Source organism: Antechinus flavipes, chromosome 3 (assembly GCF_016432865.1).
Source record: "Antechinus flavipes isolate AdamAnt ecotype Samford, QLD, Australia chromosome 3, AdamAnt_v2, whole genome shotgun sequence".
NCBI classification, from domain to species: Eukaryota; Metazoa; Chordata; class Mammalia; order Dasyuromorphia; family Dasyuridae; genus Antechinus; species Antechinus flavipes.
Genome location: NC_067400.1, coordinates 506,632,326 through 506,658,718, shown reverse-complemented (window position 1 = coordinate 506,658,718; position 26,393 = coordinate 506,632,326). Strand labels below are relative to the sequence as shown.

At 34.3% G+C, this 26,393-nt stretch overlaps 1 protein-coding gene across 1 annotated transcript in view; it reads right to left on the bottom strand.

Moving 5' to 3' along the window:
- Window positions 1-23,980, bottom strand: part of POU2AF2 (POU class 2 homeobox associating factor 2) — a 59,239-nt gene extending 35,259 nt beyond the window's left edge. The window contains exons 1-3 of the mRNA XM_051990702.1: window positions 23,975-23,980; window positions 22,251-22,263; window positions 10,187-10,290 (exon numbers count right to left, since the gene is read on the bottom strand). Coding sequence (XP_051846662.1) covers window positions 10,187-10,290; window positions 22,251-22,263; window positions 23,975-23,980 — 123 coding nt within the window. The remainder of the gene's footprint in view (window positions 1-10,186; window positions 10,291-22,250; window positions 22,264-23,974) is intronic.
- Between the last annotated feature and the right edge of the window lie 2,413 nt (window positions 23,981-26,393).

Here is a 26,393-nt window from a genome sequence, read left to right as displayed (position 1 = left end):
AAGCTAACATTCTTATAAGAGTTTAGCACCTTCAAAGGATATTAAGAAAATCATGTAATTAAAACAGAAGTCTTGAGATGGATTGTTTCTGTTGTGAGGATTTGATGAGGGGAAAGAGAGTAAAAAAAAGAAAGAAAGAAGGAATGAAGCAGAGCTTGCTCTTTCTTATAACTGAATTGCATGGGAGCAGTATATAAACATGGAGGAAAAGGTCAAGGAAGCCAGCATTAGATGAACCTCACATTCATCTGAAATAAATAAAAGTGGTTGAACACACAGATTTATAAGCAATATGTCAGATTTCATAGAAAAAAGTGAAGTATAGATTTATTATATAATTTTTTAAAAAAGAAGTGGAATGAAATAGAAATTCATGGTTTCATAGAGAATATTCTTTCATGTCCTCTGAATGAAAATGCCTTTTTCTTCTTTTTTTTATGTGTTTAAGTTTAGTATTTAAATGCAATCACTTTTCTTTGTTTTGGAGAGGGTAGAAGAATTTTCTTTGTTCTTCCCAAAGTTACAGAGACTTTAGAAAAATTAGAAATTATTTGCTTTTTCTTGTTATCTATTCCCCCTCCCTAATTTTAAAAAAATCAAAATGCAAATCACAGACATCAACATTGCATTGTAAATGTTTTAGTTATTAAGAAGTAAATATAAATTAAATTGTGGTAGAATGGCAGCAGTTGGATATCTCATTAAACAAACCATTAGCTAACATCCTTGGTGGAATGAAAGGCAATTAGCAGGATAGAGTAAGGAGGTAAGCACATCTGTTTCACAGTTAAGGTTTAGTAAATTCTAAACAAAGATCAAACAGCATGTCTAGACAATAAATGTATAACCTTCATTTGCCTGCTGTTCAGTGAGTGAAATGTAATATATCTCTCTGAATTCATGATATTTATTTTTTCAAAGCAATTAGAAAATTACAACAAACAAGGAAATCTGGCTGATACCATAATCTTGACTGTATTTTGAATGGGATCAATATTTCAAATAGGTTATTTTGTAGGTGATTTGAATGTAAAATTAAGAGAAAAATGGAAAAATGAAAAAAAACCCTATGATTATAATTTAAAGAATGACTTAAGTACAAGCAGAAAAACATTTTTAAATGGGAACAGCTATATGATGTTCTCTGTTTAGATGCCAAACTTTAGAGGTATCATGACAGAGAGGACAGAGGACAAGTCTGGCCTTGGAGTCAAGAAAGCTCTGGTTCACACTCTGCCTCTGACAAATACTAGTATGTGACCCCAAGCAATCATTGAACTTCAGTGTCCGAAGAAATTCTCTATTTACTACACACACACACACACACACACGCACACGCACACACACACACACGCACACGCACACACATGCACACACACGTGATAAATATAAATAGGTTTGATTACATTATCACATCTCATTTTACATATAAATATATATTTATATGCATGATTTGGCCTCATGCACACATGTGTATACATATGTATACAAATATATACATATGCACACACATATGTAGATGGTACATATACTCACATAAATATAAATATCTATACATAGTACATACATACCTACAAACACACACACACACACACACACACACACACATATATGTATGTATATCTCTATGTAGCTATCTGTTCATGGTACATCACACACATAGCCTTCCACACTCCCATACACGTATATTGATTTTCATCCATCTCTCATGTCACTGTTGAATACCTTTCATCTCTCTGTAACCTAATCTTCATAAATATCAAAGCCAGAATTTGCCTGGTTTCCCAATTCTAAGCCTAGGACTCTTTTTACTCTACTTTGCTGCCACAATCCAAACTGCCAATATTGTATGTCATGACATTACCTCCCTGATGTCATGGTCCTCTTTGAGAAAGGAGGACAAACAACAACAAGACCTAGAAGGTTCTACAATGTTGGAAAAACTCTGAGAAACATCTTAGCAAAATATAGTGTCTATTTTCTGAAATTTAATCTGTGTAAATATCTAAGACTCATCATTAGTAGACTAGCTATTAAATGGCTATTTCTTTGGTTACAATTTCCAAAAAATGGAAAAAATCAAAACAAAATGACACCATTTAATATGGATCATTTTCTCTGAATAGCAGAGAGATAGAAAAGGGGTGATTCATTCAGATTGGAAAGAGAGCCTTGCTTGAGAAACAGAAGACATGAACAGAAACAATTAGAATGACTGCTGACTATAAGTGTATCCCCTAACACTAAAGAAATTGCACTAATCTCTCTGTTATCCTCATTATCTTTATTTATGATTGGTAAATTTGAAGATCCCTAGGATCTGCTTACCCTAAACTGGCACATTTGTAAGATGTTCCAGTTTCCTTTGGTGCCCTTAGCGTAAAACCACACAGATACTAACATTCTGTGAGTCATTCTGATCAGTTTAAAGTTCAGGACAGGACTGATTAGAACAAAACAAGACTGGGATCCAAGGGAAGTCATTTATCAAGAAATTTCTGGTAATAATCATACCATTAACTTATTGGGTAAAAATCAAAATCAATTCTAAGTTAGAATAAAAAATAAGATTATAAATAGAGCATGCATTTAAAATAGCTTCAACAAACTATTTAAAGAAGTTATTGATCCTCTAAATTCATGTGTAAAATGAGTTAGAGAAAGAAACAGACATTGACATGTACCACTGGAATTTCCAGTGGAAATTTGGCCAGTGTAACAATTATTACAAGATAACCCAACTCCCTCATCTCTGCTGGAAAAAAGAAATAACAGCACAAATTAAACCTTGAAACCAAATAATGATCAAGAAATCCAATGAGAAATTCTAGTGAATGATAACGAACAGTAAAAAAAAAAAAAAAAAGGAATTCCACTTGAAAAGCCAGCAGCAGTATACACAAGATGAAAGCCTCTCAGAGATAGACTAGAGACAGCTGTAGTTTGCAAAATCTAGCTGGAGATAGCAAGAGTGGAATGCTTACTGGAAACTCACAGTATGGACCTTGGCAGTAACCATACAGTGGCTTATCTGGTACTGGGCCTATGATTCCATGTACATAGGGATCGCCTACATGATAAAACAACTTTTATTAATGCAGGTTGGTACTTTCTCTGAAATGTAACATTTTAGAGATCATGGAGAGGTTAAATAACTTGCGAACACAAAATGAGTATGTGTCTCCAGCAGGATTTGAACTCTGGTCTTTGAGCTCCAAGTTTTTCTCTTAATCTCCTATGCCATACTGCTTCTTAGCTCAGGGGGATGCTTAACAAATGTGAGTGACATTCTTCTTAAGATATGTACAAACATATATTATTATGACTTGGATCAAGCATAATCAGAGTAGATTCCACTGGGATAAACATTACCTACATAGCAGTTATTCAGTTATTTCATTGAAATTACCTAAGTGAAGATAATGACCAAACCTCTGTGATTTACTCATTCTATACTTACTGGACTGAGGTAGTAGGAGTAAGGTAGAGTCAGTGGTTCAGACTTGTGATTTAGTTAATGTCTGTAATCCCTGATAGGGAAACTTCCTCTACCAGTGCTGCTCTGCCACTTCTCTAATGGAGTTTTAGGGTGGTAGCTGGAGGCACTAAGAAGTTAAATGACTTGCCCAGGATCACAAAAATAGTATGTGTTTTGCCAGAGTCCAGCCCTCTACTTACTCAATCATGTTATTAGTTTCTTAGACATTAGGATATATATTCTATTGATTAGATTTAGTTACTAGAAGGCAAAAGAAAAACATGACACTGAAATTGAGACTTTAGATGACCCGAGGCAGGATCTTGAAGTTAAATCCTAGTTTATACAGCAAATGCAAATATACTTTGGCAAATGTCATGCTGTGTTTTGTCATTGAATATATTTCTGTGGATGCAGCTGCTGTGTGCCAATGTGTTCTTTGAAGTTCTTTCCGCACTGATTTATTTACTTATGCTTGGATTTCCTTTGGTTACATGTATAGTAGTATTTTTATTTGACCCTACAATAATCTCTCTTTTCTCTGAATTTCTATGGTACATGCTACACGTCCAATTAATGGTGATGTTGGGATTCATGCCTCTTTACTGTCTATCATTATTACACAATATACCATTTTATTACATACTGTCTTCTATTTTCTAATTTATTTTCTGTCTTCTCTCCTCTCTCCCCAAGTAAGATTGTAAATTCATTGAGAGCAGGAACCATATTTTTGAAAATAATAAATATTGTGGACTAATTGAAAAACACTTTACAAATGACTGTAAATCCTGAAACACAGACTAATAATCATTGGAAGGAAGGAAAAACCATTAATTAAGCACCTACTATGTATCAGGCATTATGCTAACTGCTTTACAAATATAATTTTATTAGTTGTTCCTAACAATCTTGGTGCCTGGGTGCTGTTATCATCCCCATTTTATACCTGAGGAAATGGAGACAAGGAGCAGTTAAAATACTTGTCCAGGGTGACTCAGCCAGTAAATGTTGGGAACAGGATTTCAACCCAGGTCTTTCTAATTCTAAGGGAAGTATCTATCCACTACATCTAGCTGCCCAAAGGAGAAAGCAATAGATAAGGAGAAACTGAAGATAAGATTGAGAGTGCTTCTGAGCGTGGCAAGTCTGATGAAGAAGATGGTGGGACAGAGATTGGTTATGTGAAAATGCAAATGGGCTGGTCTTGACAAGGAAAAGAACCATCTCTCCATTGGACATTTGAGAAAAGGAAAATAATAATGAGGATAGTGTGGAATTAATGGGATGTAGATATAGAAAAGAACAGAAGAGGCATATCACAGCACATGATCTCTATTTTCTCAGTAAATCTGAAAGCAAAGTCTTCAGTTGTGAGGCTAGGAGAAGATAATGGTATGGGAAACTTGAGAAAAGCAAGTTTAGAATAGCCAATATAGGAAATTGCTTAAAGCACCAGTTAGGAAGCAGTAAAAGGATTGTATTGCTTCATTGGGGGAGCTAATTGAAATTAGATAACATACATTTATACTGGATTGTCAGCTTATGTGACTTTTTCTAGATCTTTTCAGCATCATATTATAAAGTGAAAGAGACAGATAGCAGAGTAATACAAAGTTGAGGTATGGCAATGCTTCAGGGGAGGACATAGAAGGAAGGGAATCCAGAGAAGAGTTTAGAACTGAACTAGTTAATTAAAGGGTTGGTATTGGTTAGGTGAAGCCAGCTATCAGCTGCTAATGTCTGGTACATAGTAAATGGGGGAAGCTAGGTGAAGTAGTAGATAGAGCTCCAGGCTTGAAGTCAGGAAGACTCATCTTCATGAGTTCAAATCTGGCCTCAGACACTAGTTGTGTAATCCTGGGCAAGTCACTTAACTTCATTTAACTTTGCCTCAGTTTCTTTATCTATAGAGAGGGAAATGGACAATCACTCTAGTATCTTTGCAAAGAAAACCCCAAATGGGGCAAATCCTCAAGAACTCTTATTGATTAACTAGATAATCAAGTATTTTGGAACTAGTCTGAGATAATATAGTTTTAAGGCCACATCCCTCAGACTTTTTGCCATATAAGTAGTCTCATATGTAATCAGAATAAAACTTGAATATAATGGATGGCATATGTAAATACTTAGGAATGCATATGCTGGATTTAGGATTTCCAGCTTTGACATTCACTACTAATATTTTTATTCTGAATTCTGATATCACAGAACAGATTTCTGTAAGATGACTCCATTTATACAGCAAACATATCTGGAGTTCAGTATTATTGACATCTAATTACTTTTTTAATAATAATGTAATATCATATCTAAATCCAGAATCAAGTTATCTTCTCACTATGAATTAGCACAAGATCACAAGAATGCTTAGTAATTTAGCCAAGATCTAAACAAGTCAATTATAACGAATCAGCTAAATCAGAAGTGTCAAACACACTGTTTGATCTTGGGCTGTAACACTACCAAATGTGTCCCAAGTCAATTAAAATGTAATCAGGAAATATTCAACAAAATGAATAAAAACCCAAGAGAACATAGATAATGTTAATATGTGGTTTTCTATGTCAATATGTAGCCCATAGAATCCTTATGCTTGATGTAGTAGTCTTATTCCTATTTGAATTTGACACCATTGAGCTAAATGATTTAGATGCTATCCTATAATCATCAGGGCTTTTTCTATTTGGATAGTTTATATCATAAGAGAAATTGTGAGACAGACAAGATGGTATTCAGCAATTTGCATCATGACAGTGAATAAATTAACAAACAATAAATGCCATTGTATTTAGGTGACATGGTAGTGACAGAGCCTTTCCGATATAATGGATAGAATACTGGACTTGAAATTAGGAGACTTTGATTTTAATTCTACCTCACACATTCCTTAGTTCTGTGACTTTGGGTGAATAACTTAGGCTTTCAGAGCTTTCTTTCTCCATCTATAAAATGGAGATAATAATGATTATAAGATCTGTTTTATAGTACATGGTAGGAAAGTACTTTGTTAATGATAATATGCTATATAATACAAGTTATTATGAGAAGAATTCTTTTGAATGATACTTTAAAATGATATTGTTTTTAGTTTGAGGTATTTGCAATTTAATGAGGAGTTGGAATACAAATGTGATGGATACATAAAAATATTTCCAAAAATGACATGAAAAGTAACAAAGGTAAAACACTGGAGAAACTCTATCTACTACCCATTAATGCTATGATGATAATGATTAATGTAGTGATCACAAACAAGTGTTAATAACTGAGAAAAATTTATCATAAGATCATAGAGTTGAAGCTGGAAGAACCCATAAAAATCATTTAGTCAAAAGCCTTCTTTCTGAATATCCCTAAACTGAGACTCAGAGACATTAAGCAACTTGTTCAGAGTTAGAAAGGTAGTAAATGACTCAGCAGGGATTCAAATTTAGGTTTTCTAACTACATATAAAGCACACTTTTCCACTTAGAGAAGTTGCTTCTCCTCAGAGAAGATTTCATGATGAAGGCATATTTTAAAATAATTAAAAAGGAGAAGATATGAATTGGTAGAGTGTAGTATTTCAGGTAAGGCATATCAGGTAAGGAGGGGTATAAACAAGCTATACAAGGGATATAAGAAGATATAAAATTTTAATTAATTTAAAATTTAAAAAATTAAAAAGTAAAACAAATCCCTCACAAATAACGAGTATTAGGTTGAGCAAATTCTCACATTAATCATGTCCAAAAATATATATCTCTTTCTAAATTTTAAGTTCCTCACTTCTCTTTCAGGAGGTAAGATATTTTATCTTCATTATTTTATAATCATTAACTTGAGAACCCAATTCTCAAGTCTTTCAAAATTATTTTTCTCTATAATGTTACCATTGCATAATTATTCTATTTCTGTTTACTTCACTCTGCATTAGTTCATAAAAATCATCACAGTTTCTTCTAAAACTTACCGTTTGTCTTAGGACAAAATAATATGCACATAAAATACAATGTGTTTAGCCATTCTTCAGTAGGAACACTCTCCTTCTTAGTTACAATTTTGGGCTACCACAAAGAACTTCTGTCTTTGTACCTATTGATCATACTCCTCAACCCCTTTAAGTCTTTGCAATCTGGGCCTAGTAGTTATGGCTAGAGCAAAGTGTATAAAGAAGCTGCCAAATTTATGATCATAATGCCAAAATGGCTGAACCAATTCACAGCTCCACCAATAGCATTCTCCTGTACCTATTTTCCCATGGCCTTTTCAATATTTTTTGTTCTTCTCTTTTGCCATTATCAGCTTGATAAGTGTAAACTAGAACTTTAATTTACTTCAATTTGCTTTAACTTGCATTTCTCTAATTACTAGAAGTCTAGAGCATTTTTTCATGACTGTTGATTGCTTGAATTTCATCCTTGCCTTTTCATATCCTTTGACCATTTATATATTGTAGAGTAACTCAATCTTACAAATTTGATTTAGTTCCTTATATCTCGGAAATGAAACTTTTGTTAGAGAAATTTGCTACTAAGTTTGTTTTTTCAGTCACTTATTTTCCCTTTTTTATTTACTATGCTAAATATATTTGCAAAAAAAAATTTAAATTATATGTAATTAAGATGATTCATTTTATCTTCTGTGATTGTCATTTACTTAGTCACGAACTCCCCTTATCCATAGTTCCACAAGGTAATTTCTTTCTTGTTCCTCTAATTTGTTTATGATATGACCATTTATATCCAGATGAATAAATTTGAAATTTATATTGGTGTATAGTGAGTTTGTCTAACTTTTTTTTCAGAAAGATGTCTAATTATCCTAGTAGTTTTTTTTTTTTTTTTAAATCAGAGTAATTTCTTCTCCATAGTAACAGTGATCTTTGGGTTTATCAAAGACTACTACTATATTTGTTTGCTTTTGTATGTTATATACCCAAGCTGCTCCATGGATATCTCTCCCTTCTCTCCTCCTCTCCCTCCTTCCCTCTCTCCTTCCCTTGCTCTTTCTCTTTCTTCTTTCTAAACACTTGCTTATCCCTTTCATCCCTTTCTCCTTATAGTTCCCTTTTGAACTTAACATATTTTTATGTCAAAATCTCTCTGTGTGAATTTAATTCAGATGAAATTGAAATTCATGGGATGCTTATTCTCCCAACATTTCCTCTAGAATATAGTGTTCATTTTATATACCTCTATTACATGAATGTGATTTCTCTTTCCTTCTTCCCCTTTTCTCACCCTTCCTCCCCCAATATGGTCCCTTATCTTGCCTATTCCTAAGATCACTTAAACTGAATAAAATGACCTATGGACCCTCTGCTATTTTAAAACTTTTTTCTGTGATCTTTAAAGATATTAGTGTTCTGATAAGATGTGTTTCTTATTCCCCTTTTAGTCATCATATTAATAAGCATTTAGTATGTGTCAGGTATTGTGCCAAGCACTAAGAATGTAAATATAAGCATAAAGACGGTTCTTGACCTTATTAAACTTATGTTCTGTGGTAGGATAGATAACTATATGAAAGGAAACTAAAAAGCAAGGCAGAGATGGTGGGGGAGAGGGAGGAGAAGATACCAGTTGAAGGACATGATGAGAAAATCTGAAGAAAAGAGGTGAATAAAGATATGGCTGAAAAAAACCTCTTTTCTTAAGATGGAGGTTCTGGGAAGAGCCCAAGGGAAGGGAGGGAGGGAGAGAGAGAGAGAAAGAGAGAGAAAGAGAGAGAGAGAGAAAAAAAAAGAGAGAGAGAGAGAGAGAGAGAAAGAAAGAAAGAGAGAGAGAGAGAGAGAGAGAGAGAGAGGCTAAAAGATCAATATATCTTTGTGTGATATATTGTGAAAAGGCTATGGGTAGGATGAATTTCTAGAATAAAGATGCTGCATGGTAGAGAAAATCTGGACAATCAAAAGTAGAATCCAGAGAGGAATAAAAATAGGATTAGCCTGGGTTTTTTCTTTAAAATTTCACATTTAAAAAATTTATCTCCACATAGTGCCTTTTACATCTTTACATTTATTTCTGTGTTTCTCTTGGTGCATACATTTCTATTTCCAAACACTGTCCCAGTTTTCATCTGGAATTCATAGAAAGTCTTTATTCCATTAAATATTGGTGATAGAAATAGCATACTATGTTGAATAGAGGCTTGGTATGGAGTCAGGGAATGGGTAAGACATTCTACTTCTATGTGGCTCAACTATTTAGAACTTGTCTAGCAAAGCATATATAGGTGCTACATTGATAGGAATTAAAAGTTTTCCAAGCTGATGAATATTAATATCATCCCAATAGTTTAACAGTGACACATCTATATGTTTATTGTATCATTTGTTGTATAAACCATTAGGCATACAACAAATGATACAATAAATCTGTTGTTGCAGATAGGACACTGAGCCTCCAGTCAGGAAGATCTGAGTTCAAATTCAGCCATAGTTACCCGCTGTGTAAGGTTGGGCAAGTCACTTAAACTTCAATCTCAGTTTCCTCATCTATAAGATAGGGGCAATAATACCTACTGCACAATTATAGTGAGGAAGAAATGAGATATTTGTAAAACATCTTACATATATAAATAGTTATATTTAAAGGCTAGCTATTTTAATATTATGATTATGTATGTATTGAGATAGGTAAGAAATAAAAGAATAGAAGATCTCATATCAAACGCATGCTGCAACTTAAGACTGCATTTAAAAGTTAAATTGAGACTTACATTAAATCTTGGATTACTTGTTTGCCTGGATCGTTTTTCTGCTAGCAGATCCTTGACTGTGTGCTTCACTCTGACACCTTGATAGACTCTTTTGCTGTAGTCTCCTGGGACTTAATAAAAATAGTTCTGAGTTAAAATCGAGTGAAATTAAGGGAAATGAAGTTGCCCTTTAGCCAGCTCAAGATGAAAATGCTAATTCTCAGTAAAATAATAGCTAGCCATAGTTCATATTTCAGTCATAAGATATCAAGAGTTGGATCTGTGAGTTCTGTTATTATGGTATAAGCTATAGAAATAAGAATATTACTGGTCTATAAAAGTTATAGAAATAACAATATTATTGTTCTTATCTAATGGAGTAGTTCTTATCTAAGAGCGGGGCCCATGAAAGAGGTTTTAAATTAATTGTAATAGTTTCAGCTAAAATACAATATAATTTTATTGCCTGGTAGAATGTTATAAGATGTAAACTGTGCCCATATTCCATAGTATTCACTAACTTGTCTTCAAACGTAAATTATAAGTGATATATGATATATACAGATCAAATTCCATTATATTAAAAAGCTTGCCATAATAAACAAGATTTCTATTATTTTACTTCAGTGACATTCTATTTTTAAATCCAGTGATTCTGGACCCGGTCTTCCTTGCATAAGAAATTCTGTCTCCTCCCTGTCCATTTTCTTCTAGTTTATTATTGTCTTATGGTTCTTTTCTCTTACTCCCTTATTTTCTGTTCTGCCTCAGTCAGAATTGGCTTGATTAGCCACAGTCAGACACAGTAACTTGATTCTAACACAGTGATATAATTTTGTTCCTCTTTGAGAACAAAGGACAATAACCACTAACTATCTCTGAAAAAGAATGCACTTACATACTATCTTTTCGGGTAGAGCACAATTCCTCATTTCCTGTGTTCCATAACATGGGACAGGAAGGGAAACTGGGGGCAGAAAGAGTAGTATTCTCTTGGAAGTTAATGGGTTTACTTGTGTTACTTGCCAGATTATGGCAGTTTATAGGGGAGAAGATGCTGAGTAAGCATGTTTGGGATTAGGAATCATCCTTTTTTTGCTGTTCATTGAGTTGTTACTTTGTTATAGTTACAGATCAATGGATATAGCTGAAATAGGTTTAGGTTTTTTAAAACTATATTATAAAACAGCAGTCATCAAAACCATTTGGTAATGGCTAAGAAATAGTCAATCAGTGAAGTAGGTTAGGTTCACAACACACCATAGTCAATAACTATAGTAATCTAGTGTTTGATAAACCCATAGACTACAACTTCTGGAATAAGGACTCGTTATTTGACAAAAAAAAATTGCTGGAAAAATTGGAAAACAGTATGGCTGAAATTAAATATTAACCAATACCTAACACCCTATACCAAGAGAAGGTCAAAATGGGTTCATGATTTAAATATAAAGAGTGATACTATAAACAAAGTAGAAGAACAAAGGATAATCTACCTCAGATCTGTGGAGAAGAAAAGAATTTATGGTCAAAGAAGAACTAGAGTATATTATGAATGCAAAAAGAATAATTTTGATTATATTAAGTTAAAAAGCTTTTGACAAACAAAAGCAATGCACACAAAATTAGAAGGAAAGCAGAAAACTGGATTTTTATAAAGGTCTCATTTCTAAATTATACAGAGCATTGACTCAAATTCATAAGAATACAAGCCATTCTCTAATTGACAAATGTTCAAAGGATATGAATAGATAATTTTTAGATGAAGAAATTAAAACCATTTCTAGTCATATAAAAAAATGCTCAAAATCTACTCAAGAGTGATCTGAGAAATGCAAATTAAGACAACTCTGAAGTAAGACACACCTTTCAGATTGGCTAAGATAACAGGAAAAGATAATGATAAATGTTGGAGGGGATATAGGAAAACTAGGACACTAATACATTGTTGGTGGACTTGTAAACTTATCCAATCATTCTGGACAATGGTTTGGAACTATGACCAAAGGGCTAACAAACTATGCATACCCTTTGATCCAGCAGTGTCTCTACAGGACCTATATCCTAAAGAGATAAAAAAAAAAAAAAAAAAAAAAAAAGGGGGAAAGGACCCACTTGTGCAAAAATATTTATAGCAGCTCTTTTTGTAGAAACAAGGAACTGGAAATTGAGTGAATGCCCATCAGTTTGAGAATGGAATAAGTCATGGTATATGAATGCTATAGAATATTATTGTTATATAAGAAACTCTCAGTAGGATGATTTCAGAGAGGCCTGGAGAGACTTAAATGAACTGATTCTAAATAAAGAGAGTAGAATCAGGAAATCATTGTATACAGCAATAGCAAGATTATATAATGATCAATTCTGATGGATGTGGCTCTTTTCAACATTGAGATAATTCAGGCCAGTTCCAATGGTCTTGTGATGAAGAGAGCCATCTGCACCCAAAGAGAGGACTATGGGGACCGAGTGTGGCTCATGACATAATATTTCCACTCTTTATGTTGTTTTTTGTTTGCATTTTGTTTTCTTTTTAATTTTTTTCTTTTTGATCTGATTTTTGTTGTGTGCAGCATGATAATTGTGGAAATATATATAGAATAATTGCACATGTTTAACTTGCGTTGGATTATTTGCCATCTCTGGGAAGAGATGGGAGAAAGTGAGGGAAAAAAATTTGGAACACAAGGTAGATCTACCTTATGATGGCCATTTTTGGCAATTAAAAGTAGCTGAAATAATATTAACTGTATTAAAATCAATAGAATCAATGAGATAGAACTAGGAAGAACTTTAGCAATCAATTAGTGGAGACCCCTTAAATAACACATTAAAAATATCAAGTGTTTTCCTCACAACTTAATGAAGTAGGGAGTATAAACATTTCTACTATAAGAAGTAATGTGACACAAGGGATAGAGTACTGTTGTTTTTTTTTTTTTTTTTTGGTAAGCAAAATCTGAGTTTGAATACTATTTCCAATACCAAATAATTGTGTGGTCATGGGAAAGTCAAGTAATATCTCTCAATATCAGTTTCTTCATTTGATGGGGATAATAATAGAACTTAGTTAAAAGGTTGCTGTGAAGATCAAATGATATACTACATGTGAAGCACTTTGAAAACCTTTAAGTAATACATAAATTTTAATTATTATTCAAATCCCTATTTGATTAGGGAGGGTGAGTTACAGTGCCACTAAAGTGGCACAACTGGGACTTGCACCTAGGTCTTCTGACTCCTTCTAAAAAAAGGCCAGCAGCTTAAGATATAGTGATTTATAAATAAAATTAAGCCCAAAATAGTTAGATATTCTAATTATGATCATTCCATTTTACATATTCTGAACTATGTAGTGTAGCAAGAGAGTTTAATGACAGAAATGTTTTCTTGGCACTATTTCAGGTAGTTAGGTCAAGTTGTTAAAAAGTATGCTAATGAGACCAATATTATGGACTCAAGACTTTTGCAAACTCTCTAGCTTCAAGCCCATCCTACTCATAGATTGTATCTATAATTGCTAATGGCCATTTTGCGAATAAATGTATACTTTTAGTCACAAGGAAATCCTGGTAAGCTAGTGTGGATAGATGACTACAAACCATTTCTGAAAAATGGTATCAGTGATAAATGTTCTGATGATGACAGTATTTTCTTACTCTATATTTAACACACAGCATTGACAAAATCATAAAAACATAGCTAGATAGCTTAGGGGATAGATGAAATGCTGGATTTGGAGATAGGAGAACTTAAGTTCAAATCCAGCCTCAGATATTTCCTAGCTATGTAATTCTGGATAAAGCATAAACTGTCTCAGTTTCCTTACCTGCAGAATATGGATAATAATACCACCTACTTCCCAGAATTGTAAGGATTAAATGAGATAATATTTATAAAGTTCTTAGCATAGTGTCTGTCATGTAGGTACAATATAAATTCTAATTATTATTATCATCACCCAAAATACATCTTAATACTGCTTCCTACTCCCTTATATAGGGGAAAGAATGGAGTCATAACTTGCGTGACTGAATTTTCCCCAGAGTACTAAAATTTAGAAAATTCTGATATTACTTGTATTCTGTAAAATAGAAACTATTGGAATAGTTTGAAAAATTGATAGTTTCTATCATTAGAATGGTAGAAATAGAAACTAGTTAATAAAAATAACTAATTGAAACCAATATCCTCCCCAGCAGGGTCCTTGTGTTGTTCTGGAATCTGTGGGCACAAAGACCAATTTCCTAGGATCCCTGTCTTTCGTCCATATATGCCTATGTCTTGCTGCTACTATCTCCGCCTAGGAATTTTTCTGCTTCTTCTGGGTACAAAATATGCTGGTTCTGAGTTTAGCAAAGAACACTGAACTTGGAATCAGAAATACCAACATCAACATCTAGTAGGCAAGTGACTATGGACAGGTCACATGACCTCTCCAGTTCCTCATCTATAAAATAAAAAATTTAGAGCTGGACATATCTTTAAATTCTTTTACTACCTTATGATAGAAAATTTAGGTTAATATGATAATATTATGGTTACAAATGGGCTACAAAACCAAGAATAGTACTGACCTTATGGAAAGGACAGGACCTAATTGAAAACTCAGGATTTAATTATAGTAAAGGGGCTAACAACAAGGTATCAAAGTGACCACACCCAGTCATCCTTTTATGAGGCATGGGTAATCCTTTAAATTAATAAAAAGCAATGAATTTATTTGTAAAATGGAAATAATAACCATATTAAATATCTCAAGGAACCATTTTAAAGAAAGTGTTTTCTAAACTGTAAAATACTATATACATGAGGTGTTATCAATATTATCACTTATTAATGATATTACCTAAATAATAATAAAAATTTGACTATAAATTTAACTGAACCCATTACAAAAACAACTTGGGCAAAAATGGATAATAGTGAAAATCATCAAGACCAAAATTGTAGCCTATTGAGATCTTTTTTGATCCTGAATTCAAACTCTATCATGCTAGGTATTCCTCTTATTTTTGTCATATGTGAATTTGGTGAGTATGCTATATACATTTTTTCAAGTCAAACAATAATAATTATAATAGTTAGTATTCATATAGCAATCTATATCCATATATAAATCTCTCTTTCTGTTTTCTCTCTCCTCTCTCTTTCTCTGTTCTTTCTCTTCTCTTTCTCTCTCTTTTTCTATTCTCTCTCTCCTCTCTTTTTCTTTCTCTGTTCTCTCCTCTCTCTTTCTCTGTTCTTTCTCTACTCTTTCTCTCTCTTTTTCTGTTCTCTTTCCTCTTTCTCTGTTCTCTCTCTCTTTTTTCTCTCTTCTCTTTCTCTCTCTCTCTTCTCTCTCTCCCCTCTTTCTCTGTTCTCTTGTTCTTTCTCTCTCTCTTTCTGTCTTTGTCTCTCCTTTCTTCTCTTCTCTGTCTCTCCTCTCTTCTCTCTCTGTCTTTGTCTCTCTCCTCTCTCTCTGTCTCTTCCCTCTTTCTCTGTTTTCTCTCTCTATTCTCTTTTTCTCTCTCTCCTCCCTTTCTTCTCTCTCTCTCTCTCTTTTTCTCTTTCCATATATATTTTATATTTATATCAATCACTGTTCTATTCTCACAATACAGCCGGGAGGTAGGTGCTATTATTATCCCCATTTTACAGAAGAGGGAACTGAGGCAAATAAAAATTAAGTGATTTTCCCAGGATCACATGGTTAGTAAATGTCTGAGTCTGGATTTGATCTCAGGTTTTCCTGACTCTCTTTCTACTGACTTTTTCCTCACTCTACTATTTTCCTTCAATTCTATATCTACTTTACCATATTGATGAAAGCTTTCCATGCTTTTCTGAGCTAATTTTCCTCTTAGCACTTTAGTTTTTTACTTACTCATTTCTGAATTTTTTGAAATCTTCTTACCAGAATTAAAGGATGCATGTTGGATTATTTTCATCTCTCTTTACCTTATTACAAACATTAGTATGCAATGCTCTTTCTACCTCAAAGTTCCTATCATCTTTCATGCTATGACCAGTTCCTACTTGTGACTGGGAATTAAGTTTCTCTCATTTTTTCCTACCTCTTTGAAGGATAGATGTATTATTTTATATTTATGAATTCATATGAACTTATGAACATATGAATTTATCATAGGAAGACAGATTTTGGCAAGCAATAATCTTAACTGTTCTTGTTTTGACAGAACTCTGGGAGGCCTCCAGGAGATCCCTGGATAATTGAAATCCTCCATCACATATAGTGTGCCTCTCTGCATGGATCTGATATAATCTGAATTTATCTCTTTATGTCCAGGCAATCTATTGTATGCTCCAGTGACAATATTCTTTTCATTTCTGTTTCTTTTACCTTTACTCAAATTCTCTCTGCCATATTTCATATGTCTGATTCCTGGATTTTTTCACACGAGAATATCTCCTTATCCTCTTGCTTTTACATAAGATATATCTTTCCAAAGCCATATTCTAACATTAGGTTTCACCCACCCAGTATCTCAGTGATAATTAAGATCTCCAATCTTTGTAATCTAGTCTCTTCAATTTAGATGTAAATAGTGCTCACAGTATCCTCATCCCTTCTCTAATTGACTTCAATCCCTCCAGGGTCATCTGATTTGTCCATTTCATTAGGCATTCCTCAGATCATTCCTATATTTCTAAAGAATTTCATTAAATTCTTGATTTTTTCAAACATATTTTTCCACTTCCTTACTTTAATTGAAATAAGTCTCTTTCCTGAGAATATCATATCCCTTTCAATATAAATGCCCCATAGTCAGAACTAGATCTTGAGTGAGATATGAAGGCTAAAAATAGAGATTTGAGGAAATGTTCTGCTTGAGGCAATAAATGAAACTATGAGTTTAGATGATTTTCCAAGAAAGTAAAAAGAACTAAAGTCCAAGGAGGGAATTCACTGAACAAGATAATCTAGAGGAAGAAAAGTGTTGCTAAAGAATATGGAAGAAAAATAGTTAGAGGAGACTAGAATGATATAGGGGTCAAATAAGAAGGGAATTTTGGAAAATAGGGTGTCAAATGACTGGAAACTCAAAGAAAATGAAGTCAGAGGAGAAATTCCTTTAATTTAACAAGAAACAGATAAAGGAATAACTTTGTAGAATACTGGAGACAGAAACCTAATTATAAAGAACTAAGGAAAGAATAGGTGATGAGAAACAAGAATAGGGTAATGAACCTATTGAAGAAGTGAAGAAGTAAAATATTAAGTGAATGTTAAGAAAATGTACTAAGTATACTTACAATAGTTATACAAGATAAATTAAGGTAGTGACTTAACAATGAAATGTAGTCCAAATTGTTCTTAGGGGTTGACCAACCAATTATTTAACATTTGTTAAACATCTATTATGTGCTAGGTACTGTGCTGAATCCTGGGAATACAAAAAAAGGCAAAAGACAGTCCCTGCCCTCATGGAATTTATGATCTAATGAGATAAACCATAAGAAAACAAATATATACAAAGTGAGCTTATATAGAATAAATAGGGAATAATTAAAAGAAGAAAGGTATTGGAATAAAGAGGAGTTAGGGAAGGATTCCTGTAGAAGGTGGGATTTTAATTAGGACTTAAAGAAAGCCAGGGAGGTCAGCAGTTGGAGAGGAGAAAGGAAAGCATTCCAGGCATGGAGAATGGCCAGGAAAAAACACCTAAAGTTGAGAGATTGATTGTCTTCTTCATGAAACTGCAAGGAGGTGAATTGAAGATTACATCTTGGGGAGTTAGGTATAAGAAGATTGAAAATTAAGAGGGGGCTAGGGTCATGAGGGACATTGAATGTCAAACAGCATTTTCCATTTGCTCCAGGAGGCAAAAGAAAGCCATTGGAGTTTATTGAATAGGGGATAATGACAAGATTAGACTTGAGCTTTAGAAAAGTCACTTTGTTGGCTGAATGGAGGATGGATTGGAGAGGGGAGAATATTGAAGCAGGCAGACCCAAAAGCAAGGGAAGGCTTATATCTATGTAGTAGTGTCAAAAGAGAAAAGAAGGTGTGGATTTGGGAGATACTGCAGATGTGAAATCAACAATCGCTTGGATATGGGATGAGATGAGTGAGAGGAGGCTGGAGTGTATGAGAGAGAGAGAAGAATCCAGGAAGACTCCTAAATTGAGAGCCTGAGGAACTAGTAGGATAGTATTGGCTTTTACAGTCTGCCCTCTATAGGTAGGGCAGGAATGGGGTTTAGGACGAAAAATGTATTCTGTTTTGGCCACATTAAATTAAAAATGACTATTTGGACATACAGTTTGAGATGACTGAAAAGTAGTTGCAGATGGGAGATTGGAGGTCAGCAGAGAGGATGGGACAGGAAAAATAGGTTTGAGAGTCATCAACATAGAGATGGTAATTAAATCTATAGCAGCTAGTAAGATCACAAAGTTAAACAGTATAGAGAGAGAGGAGAAGAGAGCTTAGGATAGAACCCCAAGGAACACTTATAGTTAAAGAGTGTGATCTGAAAGATCCAACAAAAAATACAGAGAAGAATTGATCAGATAAATAGGAGGAAACTAAGAGAGAGATGCTGAAAACTTAGAGAAAATAGAGTAACAAAGAGGAGAGAATGATTGGTAGTGTCAAAGGCTACAGAGAAGTCAAGGAGAATGTGGACTGAGGAAAGGCCACAGGATTTGACAGCTAAAGGGTTATTTGTAACTTTAATGGGGTATTCCTGTCAGAACATTCCCGTGCTTCTAAAGCTCCTTAGTCTTTTTCTGAGGGGGAATGAAAAGAGAATATTATGTATTTTGATAGTTTTTAAATGATGGCAGAGATCTTACTTTTGAATGGGGCACATTTTGTTTGGGCATTATGTCTATTTAAAGAACCCACACCTGCATAGATCAGGGGTGAGCTTAAGAGTTTTTATTCAAATATTCGAGATACATGCTTACATTCAGATCAGTTGTTGAGAAAACAAAGACATGTTTCCGGACAGAAAGCACAAGCAAATTTATTAAGAAGAATAAAATGATCCCTTAACATTGAGTTTTGTTCTTTATAATATTGTGATGACATGTGTTTGACAAATAACCTATGATGAATCTATGTTTTCTTCTCTGAAACATCTTTACTATCACATAAAATATGGCCCATAATGCATGAAATGACCTTTCTCTTTAGGACACTGTTGTTGAAAATCATATCAAATACTATAGGTAATCAAAATTAGGTTCATAGATACTTAATGATTTAATTTAAAAAATAAACAAAAAGTACCGAAAAAGCAAGTTTAGATTTTAAGAGCTATAAACTTTTCATATAGTTGGTGAAAATTAAATTTTCTTCCTTTTTTATTTAAAAGATATTGTCAAAAGCCTCTTGAATGTTACAACTTTCATCTCTGTGCTAAATTTTATTGCTATTGCCTCTGTGTACAATTTCTCTAAGAAGTTGCTTCTTCAAAGCAGTAAGGTAGTACAATTCTAATTTCTAAACACCTTAAAAAGGAACATGTTTGTATTTTGAATTGCAAGAGAAAACAAAAGATATAATTAGATAATTAGATCAAGTTTTTCTGTATCTAATCCTCCTCAATGTGTAAGTGCTTTTGTTTAAAACAAGTCAGAACAACATTGATTGATGGATTGCTCAGTGTAATTTAGAACATTTCCTACAAGTTTTCCATTCTGAGCTTTTTAGAGCCTGGCTAAGAATGTAGTCCTAAATTCAAACTGCAAATAGAAGAATAGGGCTTCTGTTCAACACCTGGCCCTGAGTATTCAGGCTAACTTGGAATCAGGAAGATGTGAATTCAAATCTACCTCTGACATTTGCAAACTGTGACCATGGGCAAGGCCTTAGCTTCTTTGGGACTCATCTTCCTTATATATAAAATGGGACTAATAATGTCTACAGTATTTGCCTTAGATATTTTTATAACACTCTAACGAAAATTAGAGCTAAGTGCTTTACAAATATTATCTCATTTGAGTCTCATAACAATCCTGGGAAGTAGAGTGCTATTTTATATTTTACTGATGAGGAAACTGAGTCAAACAGAGTTTATGTGACTTCCCTGGGGTTACATATCTAGTAAATTTCTGAGGCTACATATGAACTCAAGTTTTCTGATTCTATGCTCAGGGTTCTATCCACGATGTTGCCTAGCCGCATTATACACAGTTTTTTTTTTTTTTTCCTTCTTTTGTTACTGTTATAATCATCATCATCATTATTAATCCTTTTTTCAAATTGTATGAGGGATATGAATGAATCAACAAATAAGAATTGAATTTCTATTGGGAGTCTAGCACTGTACTAGGGACTACAATAGTATCAAAAACATAAACCCCAGTTTCTGTTAGAAGTACCATATTTACCGGTGCTTATTATAGAATGAAAATTAGTCAATTAACAATCAATGAACAATCATTCAATTAAGTTGGATTAGGTTTTATTCTGAGATGAATCTAATATATGAATTGAAATTCCCTCTAAGTAAACTTGAATACATCCATACGCTTTGAATTCATAGAATGGAGATTAATCAAGGATTTTTTTTCAGTTCTAATCTCAAATGAGATATTTTCTTATCTAGTAGTTTCTCATAAATATGGTTTAATAGAACTCAAGGGTAAACTTGAAGTAAGTTAATTTTCAACCCCTACACTTAAATTTTACTATTCTCAAAAAATATTAAAAGTTCAATCCTATGTCACAAAAGAAAATCATTCTGGTAAATTTCTATTTTAAACTAAATAAGTGCCTAATTATATTTAGAGAAAGTCATTTTTACAGATAGTAATAGAATGCTACTAAAATTGTAATATTATAAAGTTGTCTAAATGGCTATTCTTTTTAGGTGACAGTCAGAAGTCACAGTATTTCCTCTTTTTCTTTATTCTACATTGTATGTATATAGTGGCCAAAAGGTATAAACATTTTAAAAGTTTCTTTTTTAATAATTAATTTTACATACCACTTTCCATTCTGGGTGATACTGATGATTTTCCTTCTTAGCAGCAATGCAAGATTCCCCAATGACCTGCATGCACTCTTTAGTGGGTAATGAAGATTCCTCAAACTGAAGGCAAATTCCAGACTGATCCCAATGGAAAAGACATTTTGACAAGGTCTTGATTCTTCTGAAGTGACTTGTTTTAGATTTGATTAAATGCAAATCTTTTGGTATATTTCTCTACAATTTGCATCCTCAGTATAGATTACAGACAGAGGCATATTTTCCTCTGTAAGACGATGTTTCACAGAGCAAAGAATGGTTTCATTTAGACACAAAAATCCATTAACAGTTCATTAAAAAACCCCAAAATTCCATAACTTGTTGTACCAAAAAAACCCCTCAGATCTGTGTGACATGACATTTACTATCACCACCAAGGTTTGGTTTTGCAAAATGAAAAAGGGTAAAGAGGTCTCTTTCATTCTAGATATAAATTACATTTTAGTTTAGCTATCACTCTGTGCATAGGTACTTAGAATAAAATCTAAAAACAAGATTTCTTATGAGTATAGATGAGATGTGGATGATTACGTTAATGACCAAATAGGAGAGAATTGCAATTAATTATGTATTTCCAGAAATACTTTTTTATTAAAACAATAAAGCATTAACAAACCAGGAATTATTATAAAACAAACAAAAAAAAAAAACAGAGAGTTTCCTCTTGAAAGGAAGTGACCACTTCATTTCTGAATTTATGTTAGAGGAAAAGTCAACTCTAAAGAGTCTAGAAGGCATCTTATGTTTTAAGAAAATATCTAGTTGTAATTCATCAGACCCAATGAACTATATTCCAGGGCACTGAAAGAATTGGCAGATAATAATTGAATCATTATGACTGATCTTCCATTGATCAAGGAGTACAAGAGAAGCACCAGAAGATTAGAGAAGGGGAAATGATTTCCCAATTTTTTTAAAGGGAAGAAGATAGAATCTAAACACTATAGGTTAATGGATTTGATTTCAATTCCAGAAAAAATTCTAAAATGTAATATTAAAACATCAAAAAAGGAAGAGGTGATAACAAAGAACCAAGGTAATTTCATCAAAAAAGGGTCATGCCCAAAGCATATCACTTCTGTTCTCACCCTCCTCACCTGCATTACTAACCTGATGGATAAGAGAAATGCCATAGATATAATTTTTGCTAGATTGAGTGAAAGGAGCTTTCTAGTTGAATGCTCTAGGGTGTTCTTTAATATTTTTATCAGTGACTTGGCTTATGTGCAGAGGAAGGCCAGGAGAATGTTAAAGAGCCTTGAATTCTTATCATTCAAAGATAAGTTGAAAGAACAGGGTTTATTTAGTTGGCAGGAGGGAAAATTTAGGAGGAACAGAATGACTGTCTTCAAATATTTGGAAGTTGCCACATGGAAAAGAATTAGACCTATTTTGCTTGGCCTACAGGACCAGGCTTGGAACAATCTGTGGAAGCCAAAAAGAAACAAATACAGACTTGATGTAAAGAAAACCTTTCTTAACCATTAAAGAACTAGTGAAAGTAGAATGGGAAATCTCTCTATGGAGGTCTTCCAGAAATGACTTGGAGGACCATTAGTTGAAAACATAGAAGGAATTCTTCTTTAGATACTGGTTAAACTAGATGGTTATAGGCTTTTAGAACTCTGAGATTCTGGAAGACTAGAAGAAATGAATGACCTAATACCTTCTCCTCCTTCACCTCCCCCCTCTTCCCCCCCAATCAGCTCTTAATAGTCTCTGTTCCATCTCAACCATCTTCTAGTTCCCAGAACTAAATAAAATACTCAAGGTGAATCTCCAGGTATGCTATACAAGGATCTTGTTCTGAATTTCATTGCTTTAAGCTCTTTGGTATGTGCACAGTCTCCTTTTATTTAGCTTTTGATCTTTTTTTTTCTTAGAAGGTTAGGTATTTAACTGTGTGCATACTTGTTCAGACAAGGATCCTACTTATCTTTGTATAGGTGCTTAGATCTCTAGAATTTGCTTTTTTCTTTTTAGAAGCAGAAAGAGAAAAGAGAATGAAAAAGAAATTATGACTGTTCTGGAAGAATATAAGTAGAGCATTTATTAAGTGCTAATCTATCTTCTAGTTACTATGCTATATTCTGGAGATACAAATACAAGCCAGCAAGACTATTTCTGATCTTAAGGAGCTTACAGTTTAATGGGAGAAGGACAATACAAAAAGAAGTTAGAAATGGGAAGGATCTTCTCTGGATGGCTTAATTTGGACCTAGAGACCAGGAAGTATATTTTCATTGAATTTTTCTTTTCCAAGTCAATTAAATTGTCATTTCTTAACGCTCTGACATTTTCCCTGGATTTCCAAACTCATCCTAGTTTTCTTGAAAGAGGTAGCCAAATCTCTATCATTATTACTGTACCCATATAAATCAGCATCATAGGATCATAGCATTATCATTATCAGGGATCTTAGAGGCTAACTTTTCCAAACATGTCATTTCACAGATGAATAATTTTGTTGTTGAATTGTTTCAGTAGTGAAGGACTCTTCGCGGCTCTCATTTCTTGGTAAAGATAATGGATTGCTTTGCCATTTCTTAATCCAGCTCATTTTATAGATGAGGAAATTGAAGCAAAAAGGGTTTAAATGCTTGCCCAGGGTCACACAGCTATTTAATATCTGAAGTCCTATTTGAATTCAGATCTGCCAGACTACCGACCTGGCATTCTATCCCCTACGAGCAGCTGAGGAGGAAACTGAAGTGCAAAGAATTTAAATGACTTGTTACAAGGTTGCACAAACAGTAAATGATGAAGCCAGCATTCCATTCCAGCTCCTCAGATTCCAAATCTAGCTCCATTTCTGCTGTACCGCCATTATCATTAATAATTTACATGTGCATAGTGCTTTATGATTTGCATATCATCAGAAGATTGGAAGAAATTAATGACCTGGAACCTTTCTTCCTAATGCTCAACTTTTAACAATCTCTGCTCAATCTCACTCTCCTTTTAGCTCCCAGGGGAAGCTTAGCTGGGGGCGCTGCCCACACAGTACATTCCTAGTTTAGACAAGACAAATTGGAGAGGAACAATTTGGGGACACAGGACTGGAAGGAGGCGGAGGATTTGCTCTTAAATTGGGTTGGGGGGGGGGAAGGCCAAGTGACCGATGACGTAATCGCGCAGCCACCTATCGCCGGAAGGAGGGCTGTCAGGGAAAGCACAACCGGAAGCTTCTTACGGAATTCTTCCGGCGCGTGTTGACGGAAGTCCCGGCAATCTCTGGGTCACAGGCCGTAGAACTCGGCTTCGCTTTCTGCTACCAACTGCTGTGGCCGCCTTAGTGGTCCGGAACCCTCGAGTTTGGGCCTCGCTCGGGAAGCAGCGTCCCTCTCCACTTTCTTGGGGAGCTGCTGGGGCCCCGCCCGCAGGGAGCAGGAACGGCGGCACTTGAATGCAGCTCTGTCCGCCTCCTTGGGCGCTAGCTCTAGAAGGGCCCATTGATGTCCTGGAGCAGGGCGCAGTAGGTTAATGAATGCAGCGGTCGATGAGCCCAAAACCCCGGGATAGGGAGGTTCCCTCTGCTTTGTTAGTTTAAATACGAGCCGCATTTCTTAAAGTGGGTCAGCTGCCAGAGCAGGGACTAACTGAGCTGGGCTTCCAACCACTAGGGGGCATTGGCTCGTTGAGACGCTGGGATCTAAATGGACCTTCCCCTTCCTCCCCCTCAACCACGCCACCCAAGGAGATGATTATATGTGGCCCATAGCAATTTGTGGGGTGCGGTAATATGAACAAGCAATGGAGGGAAAGAACTGGAGTTAGAGCTGAATAAAAATCCCACTCTTGGTCTCTTAATTCCTTGTTTGTGAAATGCGAGGTTTGAATTAGATGATTTCTAATGCCACTTCCAGTTTTATTTCCGTCACACAATTTTTCCGAGGTAGTTAACTTACCTGAAAATGGGGGCAAATAGTACTACTTATCACAGATAGTTACTACACAAATTATTTTACCTCCAATATTAAAGTACGCTTTGCAAGTCAACCTCTTGTCTGCCTCAGTTTTCTTATCTGTAAAATGTAGCCCCTACTACTCAGGGTTGTTTGTGAGGATCAAAAGAGGTAGTACTTGTAAAGCCTAATATAAATTCTAGCTATTATATAACCGTACACACAGGCATTTAATAAATACTTTATGGTTTATTGATTACTTTAGAAGAATGAGTGACCCAGTGCTATGGCGATAGAGCTTTGATGAGACAGGTCCCTGGCAATTTCTTTATGGGGCAGGAATAAATTTTGCTAAAAAGTTTTTTTCCCCTCTGAACAAAAAGATTTCTACAAAGCATAACACAAAAGATTTCATGTGAAACTATGAATTCATTTCACATGGCTTGACTTTTGGGGAAAGAATATACATTTTACATATTTTCAAAAATGTCCTATTTGTGCTCCCTTCTGAACTTTTGTGGATTTTGTTTTGTTTTAAAAAATTGAATCATGGCATCATTATTAAAGATATATCTTCAGGGATATGTTTTATTATTTTCTCTAGAAAAGACTGTTATGAATGCTTTTCTATTTATATAAAGGTGAAAGAGACTTTTGCAACAAGAGGTATGTATATGGAACTCTATTACCAAATCTGAGACCTTTAAGACAATATTGAGGCCTTTGGGCCTGAAGCTTAAGGAAGTAAATGTCAGTAAGTTTTCTGAGCTTATCTCCATTTCCTCAGAAGAATAGACAGTTGCTGAGGGACTATAAGTGACCAGATATAGGTAGTGATTGAATACCAAGTGACTGGATAGTTCTGCTTGTGGAACAACCTGCTTCTGACCTTTATAACTAGAGTAAAATGGAGACCCAGCAAGGATAAAGACATGATATGTAGGATTAAGAATGGAAAGGGACCCGAAATGATGTAGTCACTTTTTAAAGTTAGTTAGATGTATGATGGATAGTATACTGGGTTTGAGGTCAGGAAGACCTGAAATCAAATTTAGATTTAAGACATTAGCTATGTGACTCTGGCCAAATCACTTACTCTTTGTCTTCATCAATTTCCTTGACTGTAAAATGAGAATAATAGCACCTATCTTTCAAAGTTGTATCAAATGAGAGAATATTTGAAAAGCAGATAGTTCCTGATACATAAGAACTTAAATTCTTGTTTTCTTCCTCCTCCCTTCCCTTCCTCCTTTCTTTTCTTTCTTAAATCTGCCATCTGACAATCCTTTCTTGAGTATTCCAGTTCAAAATGATTTTCCCTTTCATTAACATGTA